This window comes from Streptopelia decaocto (genome assembly GCF_964273445.1).
Source record: "Streptopelia decaocto genome assembly, chromosome: Z".
In the NCBI taxonomy this organism is placed as follows: Eukaryota; Metazoa; Chordata; class Aves; order Columbiformes; family Columbidae; genus Streptopelia; species Streptopelia decaocto.
This window is the reverse complement of record NC_138657.1, coordinates 37345443-37356823: the sequence shown is the minus strand read 5'-3', so window position 1 is coordinate 37356823 and position 11381 is coordinate 37345443. Positions and strand designations below refer to the sequence as shown.

Here is an 11381-nt window from a genome sequence, read left to right as displayed (position 1 = left end):
TGTACCAGTCTGGGTGAGAGAACACACGCTGATGGATTTGCTAAAGGTATTTGACCACTGAAAAATGAACTTACTGTCTGCATGCAATGTTATGCTAAATGTGGTGTTGATGTTGTCTGGAGGTTGTTAGTCAGGTAGTGAGCTGGAGAAGCAGCGAGCAATATCCAAGTTAGCTCTGTAGACATGTTCAACTTGTGATTAAAATTTTGGTAGGTCTTTTTATTCCTTCTGTTACAGTAATATTTAAATTATTAATTTATATATAATTATTTTTAGGTACATTTAGTCATTTCTATAGTTGGCAACAGATAAGGATTATCATCTGATACTGATCTGTTACTCAGTTGACAAGAAATACATATTGTATCATCCTTGCAGGTGAAAACTGTTCAGTAACTTACTGCTTACAATTAGAAATACCAGAAATGTATGTGCTCAAATACATTTATTCCTGTGAAAACCAGAATAACAATCTGTTCAGGGCACAAGTGTTGTGACTTGTACAGCGCTAGTATTGTAGGATGAACACTCTTGAGGCATGATATGTATTCCTCTCATCTGGTCCTGTTTCTGTAGAAGTTTGGGGTTTTTTTGTTGTTTGTTTGGTTGGTTTTTTTGTCCACAGCAAAAGCAGCAAACTTGTAAACTGCATTTTTTATTTATATTGGACAAGTTCATTAATAAACCCCAGTGACTGTAGTCCTGTGGTACAAATTATTTTACACAGCGTGGTCAATTGTAGCTCTATGCTGCAAACACTGATACCTCTGACTTCTTTATCCCTGCTGTGCAAACCTATATTATATTTGCCCAAGCACAGAGCAAAATAAAGAGAAATTTATATGTAAGTAATGTAAATAACTTTTCAAGAGATGTTAATTATTCTCATCTGCTTTTGCAAATGAAGCAATTTAAAATGCTAGTCTGAAATTTTCAAAGAGAAATTTAACTTGTATTGATGTATCATTTTGATACTAACTTGAAGGATGCTGGAGTGAAAAGGGTGTTTTATCTGGAAACTCCAAGAAATTTATGAAAAAGTGCCTTTCATATTCATACTGCACTGTAAGTAGCATAGGTACTTCTAGGAGAAATTTTTTTTTAAATGACAGCTGTTTTCGTAGAAATGGCTACATGGCAATTGACTATTTTTCTCAGGCAAAAAAAATAAGTAGCTGATGGGGAATAAAAATTTTTAAAGCTCTTGTCCCTGATAGGACAACTACTTACTGGTGGTTTTTATAAAGAGAATAGAGGCTCTGAATGATGGATGTGAATGCTTAGCCTTTCCTGGTATATGGTGATTAAGCTCAAGGAAACACTAGGACACTTAATTATTTATAATAATATGGTAGAAGTTATCTACTTTATCTCAGGTTTTTCTTAGTGTGCATTTGTTGCTCTGACTCCTTTGCTGATCTCTGGTTTCCTTTTATGTGTTGTGTAAAAACAGGATGTTCTTTGTGTGATTAACCTTGAATAAGAAAAGCTACATTTGGTGGCATCATTAAAGGTACATTTCAGACTAAGCTGATTGCTTGATAGGATTTTCCTACATATGAATTAATTTTTAAATGTGAATTTTCGTAGCAGGTTTGACTCTTGCATTTCAAGAACATGAAATATGGGCAAGCAAGTCTGACCTTTTCCATAATGTTAAGTCATAGAATGAAACTGTCATGTTGGTTTTCTCAGGCACTGTAGAATTTTGTTACTGAAGGTAGCGTGTTTTGTTGTTTGTAATGGGGTAATGTCAACATTCATTCTGTCTTTTAACAAGTTTTATTTGGAAAGTGTTTTGTACACAATAGTTCAGAAAAATCACAATTAGTTCTATAACTTTTCAACAAAGGAAGGAAAAAATGTTTTGTAGCATTGCCACAATGAGGTTTGAGAGGCTGTTAGTAAAAATTTAGGAACTGAACATTTAATTAACCAGCTGTGTGTCACATAGAGCTTGGTCTCATAAACAATAACAAATTAAGAGTTTAATTATTAACAGGGTGTTTGGGGGTTTTTTTGAACTTGCCTTCATTTGAAAGGGAGAGCTTTTAGCTTGCTTTTAGCTTGCTTTTAGTGCATGAGTGTTTCTTCCAATGGCTCTTCATCTCTCTCATGGTATCCATCACAGCAAAGACCAGCTGCATTGAGTTGACACACTGCCCTGTGTGACTTCCTACTGTGAAAGTGATGCAGAGCTGATTTTAATTAATGAAATGTAAAATGACACTTTGAAGTCTCAGTCTGGCAGAACTATACATACAATTGAGTAAAGAGAAAAACTAAAACAAACTAAACCCCAAAAAACGGAAGTATTCCTTAATCCCACTTGTACCCTGACTTCCCTCCAGTCTACGGTATCTCTAAATCTTCAGTTACATCCTTCTCTATCAGTTTCTTCTACGCATTGAATGTGCTTCCCTGATTCTTCACAAGTAATTTGTAGTGCTGCTTCCTCTTATTCGCCTCACCACAAAAGGAAGTGAGGAGTCACATAGCTTCCTGCTCTAAGATCTCACACCTTTTCAGCATCATCTTCTGAAATACCACTACTTAAAGTTACTGTATTTTTGTCTTGTGTGTTGTTCTATATAATTTGATAGAGGCTATGTAGAAGTAGTAAAACTTCACTTTGCACTCACTGTTAACACTGATCTGTAGTACACTGTGTACACTGATCTGTAGTACACAGTACACTGAGGATGGTGATCTCTGTTGTCATAAAATAGGACGTGAAATGCAGGAACAAAACAATTATGTCTCCATCTTTTTAGAAGGTTGGGTTTTTTTTTTGGGTGGCTCAAGTTGCTTTTATCACTTGCAGCTCAAAATACTGGTTTGAATCCTGCTCCTTCTATGTAAATTCTCACATGGAAAAGGAATATAAATGGAAAGGCCACTGCATGAGAGGAAAGCATAATGTTGCTGAGAAGGAAAGTAACATTCATTTAAAAAAAAAGACCACACCTCCCCAGACATTTATGATTATTTTACTTTTCTTTTTTTGCTTAACTGGGAACTCTTTAAGGATAGCATAACAAAGATGTTATTGTACTGGCAGGAGATTTGCTAGCTGTAGCTACTGCTGCAACTAATCTCATCTTCCATAGCTATTCAGATGAAATTGAGTATTGTTGCTGTTGTAGAATAGTTGTTGTAATGATCCAGTTCTAAAAGTGTTAATCAAAATTTGGACTTGATGTGGCAACAGCAGCCTCAAGTAATGAAACAACAATACTCATCAGGAAGAGCCTTCTGTCTGCAAGTCTGTAGTTCAGAACAAAAGTGGAAATAACTGATATTGCCCACCTTCCTGTTCTTACATTTTAAGCAAAAACAAGGAAGACTATGAAGTGTGGGGTTTTTTCCCATGGGTTTAATGGAAAACACTAAGTGTGTGACTAGATAACTTCTGGCTTTTTTTTTTTTTTCTTGAGAAAATGCATGGGAGACTTCCTAGTGACTTCACCAGTCAGTTTTGCTGTACTTGTGCATCAAGCAGAGAAACTAGAGTAGTGATGTATTTGCTAAACTGGACCATACCTTCTGGCTGCTCAAATATGCCTTCTTCAGAATAAATAAGGTGTCTTAAACAAAAAATTAAAATATCACAGATGAGCTGGGCCAAGTCACTGCTCATCTGTGTGCATAAATATTGCAACTTGATTTGAATAATTGTTTTGCTAGTTGCTACCTAATTCTGTATCATCCTAATTTTTGTTTCATGAAACAAACCCAAGAATGGTACTTAAGTATGATCGTTCTTTTGTGGGGCAGCTTTCTGGGTTATCTCTCAAAGAAGCAAAACTAGTAACAGAATTCTGAAGAAAGTTTACCTAAAGGAAAAGTGTAGGCATTAAAACCCTGTCTGACAGGGTTCTGACCCCGCTAGACTTGCTTTGTGTCTGTACCGCTGGCTGGTTTTCTTTTAACCTGGACCTCTGTACTTACCTGCATGTTCAGTCTTGTATCCAGATAGTTTGTTGCCTTTGGGAAGAGGTTTAAAAAAAAACAAAACAAAACAAACAACAAAAAAAAGGCACTACAGACTTAGTGACATCCACATTTTAAGAATCTTGTATAGTTTTCTCTAGAAGAGAAGCAGGTATTCACTGCCAAACATACAACCAACCCCTGACCTTATAATGAGTAGAGATCATTATTTTCTTAAACATCTTGGCTCACTGTGAGACTAATTTTATGTCTGAATAAGGATGGTATTGCTTTATACAGGTAGTTGAGTCATATCCCCATTAAATTTGACAATTACAAAGAATACTATTACATGACTACAGCTAGACTGGTCCAAAGACAGAATAAAGAAGCTAACAGATTGGGGTTTGTGTACTAAGCTTTTTTATCCTATAGAGTACACACATCAAGTAAGTTATTGTCTGATGGTAAACACCAATATACTTCGAACTATCCAAATCATAAATTATTAGCCCCCTTGTTATGTGTTACTTTTTCTTATCAGTTCCTGCGGAGTGTGGAAAACAAAGCACATGTTGACATTGCCATCTATGCATATTTCTAAAAAATCCATCTGTGCAAAGGGGCTATGAATAAATTTCTAGCAGCATTTGTCAATGAAATTCTGTGTAGTTCTGTAAAATAAATCTCTTTGCATAAGTGTGTGTCTCTTCTGAGAGTGAAGAAATGCTGAATGAATTTGGCATAAAACCAAGGGGAAATGGATAATACCATCCAGGAATAAAGTCTAGTCATTACACTCCAAATTCACTTTGGTCACCATAGTAGGCTGTGTATTATATTTTTTAAAAAGCACCTTAGTGCTGCAATGAGAGGTCAGGGTTTACATACACTGCTAAATCTGGCTGTCAAGCTGAAATGCTAATTTTTATGCAAGACAAGTTCCTAAAATATGTCTAATTATCTCATGTATGCAGAATTTTCCTTATAAAAGTCAGTTCTACAAGTGCAGTTAAATTCAGCTTAGTGTAAATGCAGAGTAAATTGGCTAAGTATGAATTCACACCAGCAGAATGTGGTGCCTAATTTGTTGCTTCTGAGTGGAAAAATGTACTTTTTCTTACCTGAGTGCTATGCACTGGAATACTTTCAAACAGGAAGATTACTGCAGTTTGTGTAATTTCTTTTGCCCATGCTAAATTTATTACTGAAGATCCAATTGGAACTTGCCTGCCAAATAGGAAACATAGAAGATTGTCTTCTAATCACTTCATAGTGTTTAAATAATATGGCAACTTGTAAAACTCATTACGCACAAATTTAATAATCCAAAATATTGGCATAAGGAGCCTTCAAATAAAATCAAATGGGGGAATGCTATTGCTGTGCTTCAGGAAACAAACAACACTGGTTACTGTCTAGCTGCCTAAAAATTGACACTGTAGGAACAGGGAATTATAAAAACAAAGCACTTTTAAAACCTGTTTTCCATTGCTAGTTATCATAGTGTAATATTTTGAACAATAAAAAAGTTTGCATCACTTGATGATGCAAGTATTAACATCAGTTTGTAGAATTCCATACAGTATCTCCTAAATAAACAAGTGTGGCAGAGTAGCAAATATCATGATTGCAGCATCCAGTGATCGCTTCCTCTACAGAGTCTGTAAATCAGAACAGCGCACTCTTGGTTCTGGACGGAGTCTGACACAAGTGAGGTCTGAGGATAATACTTTCAGTGCAGAACTACTCTCATCAAACGATTGTCTCTTTCGAGTTCCTTTTGAGGTACTGCAGGCCCAGCAGGGACTGGTGGCTGGAGGGGATGTTGGCACACTTTGGGGCCAGGAGTATCACCCGCTGATTGGTCCGACGCCATTCATTGTATAACCTGCAGTGATACCTAAAGGATACCTGGGGAGAGATGAGATATGCACTGTGTTTAGAGTCACGGCTGTCCTCCAAGGAATCAGCTGCAGTTTGGAGGGAAATGCCTTCGATTTGAAAAAAAAGCTGATAAGCAGCCTGATTGAGTGGGAGAAAAATGGGCAAAAAGTGGTGGGCAAAGGTGAGACCCAGATGGCCTGTTCCCCAGGTTGCCACAGGAGAGAATAAAAGAAGCCTGTGCCCTACTTCATGCTGTTGCTGACCTCTCATTCCCTTTTTTGTAATGTGAAAAATCAGACATGTTGCCTCTGTCATTCCTAAGAACTAGAAGTGTTGGCAGCCACTTAGAGTGACTTTGGGGTACTATCACCTTGGTTTTAAACTGACAAATGATGCAATTCTCACCATGGTGAAGGCCTGCAGGTAGCTAAACTGTGTGCAAACACAGGGTCATATGTTCTACCTTGTAATGCTTTATTGCTCAACACATCAAGAATGCACAGAGGCCACAACGTAAGACATCCCTTGACGTGTGTATCTCAATTTAATTGTCTCTGAATTTCTTTTTTATTGTTACCAGCTAACCAGTTTCAACCTTGGCATGGTTCTGCTAACAGTGGAAGAGAAATGACTGCTTGCTATGGATATACAAGATAGCTTGACTATATATATGTATATATATAATAGTTTATTGCTTATTTTAGTGACAGCCAAGTGTAGTGAAAGTTATGTCTGTGTAAGATGACCTACATATGCAGGTTTTAAAAAAACCAACCAACCAAAACAAAACAAACCAACACCACACACACAAAAAAAACAACCAACCAACCAAAACAACAACAAAATCCACAACCATGCACACACAAAGCCTCTGTAAACTGGCTTAGGACCTCTTTGGGGTGAAATGTGCCATATGACAATTTTTGTATTCTTGAGCTATAGGCAGGAGGGACCCACACAGTGAGCACAGGAGGAACGTTGTCTTGTCAGCTGTTCTGTCTTCACTTGCAGCTGGTCATTTGTCACTGATTTTTATGCACCTGTGCTAATTCTGCTAATTAATGCTACTCAGAGGGCAGAGGGTGCCATGGAGGCTGGAGGTAACATGCTTGGTTTGTGCTGACTGCAGCTGTGTGTGTTTTGTTTTTTGGTTTTTTTTCCTAATTATATCTTTATAGAGCTGTCTGCTGTTAACAAGGGAAACCCACAGAGCTTTTGTTCACTAAGCAGTTGCCCAAAGACAGTTCTTCCAACAGATGAACTGATTCCCCACCTCTCAATATCATCTGCCCCCCCGTGAAGGTAAAGCAGCCTGCATCTTCCTTTCTCTGGAACATTGTATATGAAAGAACATGAGAAACGTCTTTTAAAAAGGCACTGCAGTATCAGCAGAAATCATGTGTTAGAAAGAGGAGGGGAAAAAAAAAACCCACAAAACAAACAAACACAAACCAACACCTGCAAAGATGAATGCCATGCAAAATGCTTCAGGGGAGTGAGCTAGAATTTAGGTTGTTTTCAAGCAGCATTGCCTAAGAATCTTTGAGGAATGGCTGCACTGTTAAGGCAGGGTTTAACTGCTTGTTTGCTTAAGGCATTTTCACAGGATATCCTGTGAATTAAGTTGGACAGCTTGTTCACAATGGGTTCTTGCCTGGAGGCAGTTTCCAAGTGATGTCAGCTACTGAATTTCAGCAGAGCTATAGTTGGTCACTCTAAGCTGTTACACTGGATGCAAAACGCTTGAGATGCTGAAAAAAGGCCAGATTTACGTTTTTTCCTTGGCACGCTAAACTCCTTTGTTAGCCTTTTCGAAAGGATAGCAAGAGGGGGGTCTACCTTTCTAACTTTGAACTAATATTGGCTAGCCTTTGCTTTAAACCAGCAGTTATGTTATATTAGAAGCTGCAGGGCTAAATCCTGTTGTACTCCAACCTGCTACTTGATCTTACTGGAGTGAAGATGTCCTGCGTGCAAGAGAAAGCAGAGTGTGGCCCTGAATTCTTAGATTAAATAGCAATCTCCATTTTGTGTCTGAAGCTTTCTTGGGAGTAGCATTTTCTGTGTGTGTGTGTGTGTGTGTGTGTGTGTGTGTGTGTGTGTGTGTGTGTACATCGGTTATAACCGTTAAATACAGAGGAAAAGCAACAGCATTTCAGGGAGAACTTGGGTGTTTTAGGGGATGGGATAAAACACATCTTGGATGCTAAAAATAGCATCTCATATTCCCTGCTCACTGGGATAACTGTGGTGTGTAAGTAATCTATAAGCCAGCTTTTGCCTCCAGAGAAAACAAGCTGATTTATCGGAAAGGAAATGAAGTTTTAGTCTTCTTAATTTTCACAGGACCTAAAGGAGCATTATATCACGTGTGTAATTTACCCCACAGCACTCAATATATTCCCCAAGCAGTCATAACCAAGCAAGCAAGCAGTACAGGACTCTCCCATTTCTGAAAATTAAAGGGCAGGTGCTGCCGAAGCACTTGATGGTGTGTATGGGTCCATTCCTTGCTGCATGGCAAGGGAATTGTGGAGCCTCCCAAGGCAAATGCAGGCTGGGGCTTTCATACGAGTGATGGATCACAGGTCGTTTAGCAGAGAGTGGGCACGTCTTCCACATGTAGGGTGCTCTGTGCCATTTGTAAAGTAGTTACTTCAAATCTCTGCCTAGACTTTGCAAATTTGCTGTCTGAGAAAGTGCACAATAGCACTGTCACTCAAGCCTGTTGACTTAATCTGCAGATATACTTAAACCTGCTCATAACTCTTCCATCAAGTACTAATGCTGTGAGAGCAATGACTGCACCTTCTGTACTGAGACGAGAGCCTGAGAGTCCTTCCCACCATGTCCCACTGCTCTGCCCACGGAATTAACCCCATGCTGAACATGAGGGGTCACTCTGCCCTGAAAACCTTCCTGCACCCCCTTTCCTGATAACCACAGTGTTTCATCAGCCCATCCATCTCCTACTGGTCTGAATAAGAGTTTAGAGTGGAGTTACATCTTCTACAACTTAGTGGACATTAAACATGCTGTATTTCAATTAAATCAACCAAGGTATGCATTTACATCAGGCTCACTATCGCCATATTCTCTGAGTGCTGGTAACACATTTCTCTCTAGGCTTTTGAAGGGCTATAAGTTATAAAGGGAATAGAAGGGATTTTTGCCACTTAAAATGCAAACAAAATAGACTGTGTTAGGACTACAGTTGAGACGCTGACCTTACTTAATGAGTAAGGTCAGATGTGCCCATGTGTTACAGGTAATTAAATTCAACTACTTAGCCAGACTACCATTTCCAACTTCCAGCCATTTTGGTGCTCGTGAATTTTGTAAATCAGGTAAATAGGACAGCATTTGGGTTTCTAAGGAAATTTGAATGAAATTACTCTGCTTGAACACCTGACAGACGTGTCTACACAGTACTGCAGTAAAGACAAGTGCCACCTCACTGCTGGAATAAATGGCCATCCTGTCAAAGGGGAGTGCGGCTGCTTCACAGAAAATGGGAGCAGAAACAAAAAAAAAAGAGAAACTACAGAAGGCTGAGGTAAAACTCCTGAGTTTTCCTTACTGTTGTGTGCTGCTAAAATGAGCCTGCAGCCCTCTATGGATGAGACAAAGTTTCGTTGTTACGAATGAGGTAAATGAGATGTTAACTTCGATAGCTTTCTTGGGGCTAGTCCTTTGGTAGTGTGGGGCTTTTGTGCTTCCCCCCACCTCCCCTCTTCTGTGGTTACTCTAGGCTCAGGACTGGGGTTTTATGCAGTGGGCTATCTCTACTAATGCACTTCTTAAAGTGCCACCTCCTCAGCAGCTCACACAGACCAAAAGGGGCTGGAAGGTGTCAGACAAAGGGTATGTGGCCATACCCACCAAGGGGAGAGCTGGGTGCTGGCCCTGTGGCACCAGTGGCCACGCCAGCACCACAGGCAGGGTGGCCTTGCCCCCACTCAGGGCAGCACAAGCTCAGATGAGCTTTTCCTCTCACAGCAGCACAGCTTTGCACCATCACCCAAGAATCACCCTGTCTGTGTGGATGCTCTCTGTCTGCATTTGCTGTTCTGTTCTTCTTCCCTCACCAGAGCTAAAGGTGTGAAATGTCACACTCAACAGTAACATGAAGTTTTCAGTGAATTGCTAGACCACAGCTGGATAAACATGTATTTTGGCAACTGATCTCTGGGTTCCCTTTATTTCTGCTGGGCCAACTGTTTGTTGGGTGTGCTGGGGCCAGGAACTGTTCTCAGATTAATAACTTTTAGCACAAAACAAGTGACTTTCAGGGTGGATTGGCAAGCAAGTGACAGCACACTTTGGTGCAGGATGGGAGCAAGGCAGCAATTTAATCTGCACTGCAAAGGCAGTAACATTTCTACAGACCTGGGTGTGAGGTGTGCTCTGCCGTGGACTTCCCACTGTGCCATGAGGAATGGGGAAAGCATGCAGTACACCCACTTCCAAGCCTTTTGAATTGTGAAATGGGCCAGATGTTTTATTAGAATTAAATCTGAATGCCCTGTGTCAGCCAGGTTGTTCCCCTGAAGCTTTTTCTGTGCACTGTGCCTTCACCTTTTGCACATTATCTTTGATGAAATTCCCTCCTGTAGCATCTGTCTTGAACTCTTCTGTGTTATTTCCTTGTCACCTCTGGTGTCTGGGATTTGGGAATTTCTGATCCCAAAGGCAATCTGTCTTTCTGGTTTTCCAGAGAATTTGTATGGTGTTTGACAAAAAAGGGTTTTTTTAGATATAACTTAAATTTATCAGTACAGAAGGCAAATAAGCAGTGCTTTGTACCCACTCTACAGCACTCTCTGTAATTAATTTTCTGATTTGTTCTTTCCCATATTCCTGTGCGTTGAATAGAAAACCAATACTTACCATGGTCCAAAAGAGGTAAATAGTGAAGAGTGCGACAGTGAGTGCAATGAGGCCAGCAGCTTCCAGCCTACTACTAAAGTGCAGATGGTCCACTGCTCCCCGTAGACACAACCAGCCCGAGATGGTGGCCAGTGGAGTGATAAACAAGAAACACACCATGTCTCCAAAGAGAGTCCGTTTCTCATGCGTGGGGCCTGGGTTCCTCAGCCACTGCAGGCAAAATGCAGACAAAGCGAGTGTCAGTACAGGGAGGATGTTCTACCTGAGACAAGCTGCTTGCTTGTAAAACACAGACCTGCTGTTTTGAGGGGGAAACCTGGACCACATGCACGATGTGGCTTTGGCTGTCCCTAGAGAGCTCCCCTCTGAACTTCTCCCCCTCACTGCTTCCGATGTGCACCTCTAGCCATGTGTACCTACCACATCATTTATTCAGATTCTGTAAAAGCTGCCTTGAGAAGGAGAAGTGTTTTGCATAGTGCAGCCCCTGGCATTCAGCTGCTGAACTATTTGAGAAACTCCCTTCTTAATGTGGAAAGAATCATAGGCTCACCTGAAAACTCGAGAGTGCAGAAAGCGTTTGTTAATATTTCATATGCTATTTTAAGATTTTTTTTATTTACATTCTGCTTGTAGTATTGGCAAAGCCATTTTCAACTTGCCTTCAATAT

The 11381-nt window shown here is 39.9% G+C and overlaps 1 protein-coding gene across 1 annotated transcript in view; it reads right to left on the bottom strand.

Moving 5' to 3' along the window:
* Positions 1 to 5349: 5349 nt before the first annotated feature.
* The window catches only part of MARCHF3 (membrane associated ring-CH-type finger 3), an 80581-nt gene continuing 74549 nt past the window's right edge, over positions 5350 to 11381 (bottom strand). The window contains exons 4-5 of the mRNA XM_082074666.1: positions 10711 to 10920; positions 5350 to 5847 (exon numbers count right to left, since the gene is read on the bottom strand). Coding sequence (XP_081930792.1) covers positions 5689 to 5847; positions 10711 to 10920 — 369 coding nt within the window. The 3' untranslated portion in view covers positions 5350 to 5688. The remainder of the gene's footprint in view (positions 5848 to 10710; positions 10921 to 11381) is intronic.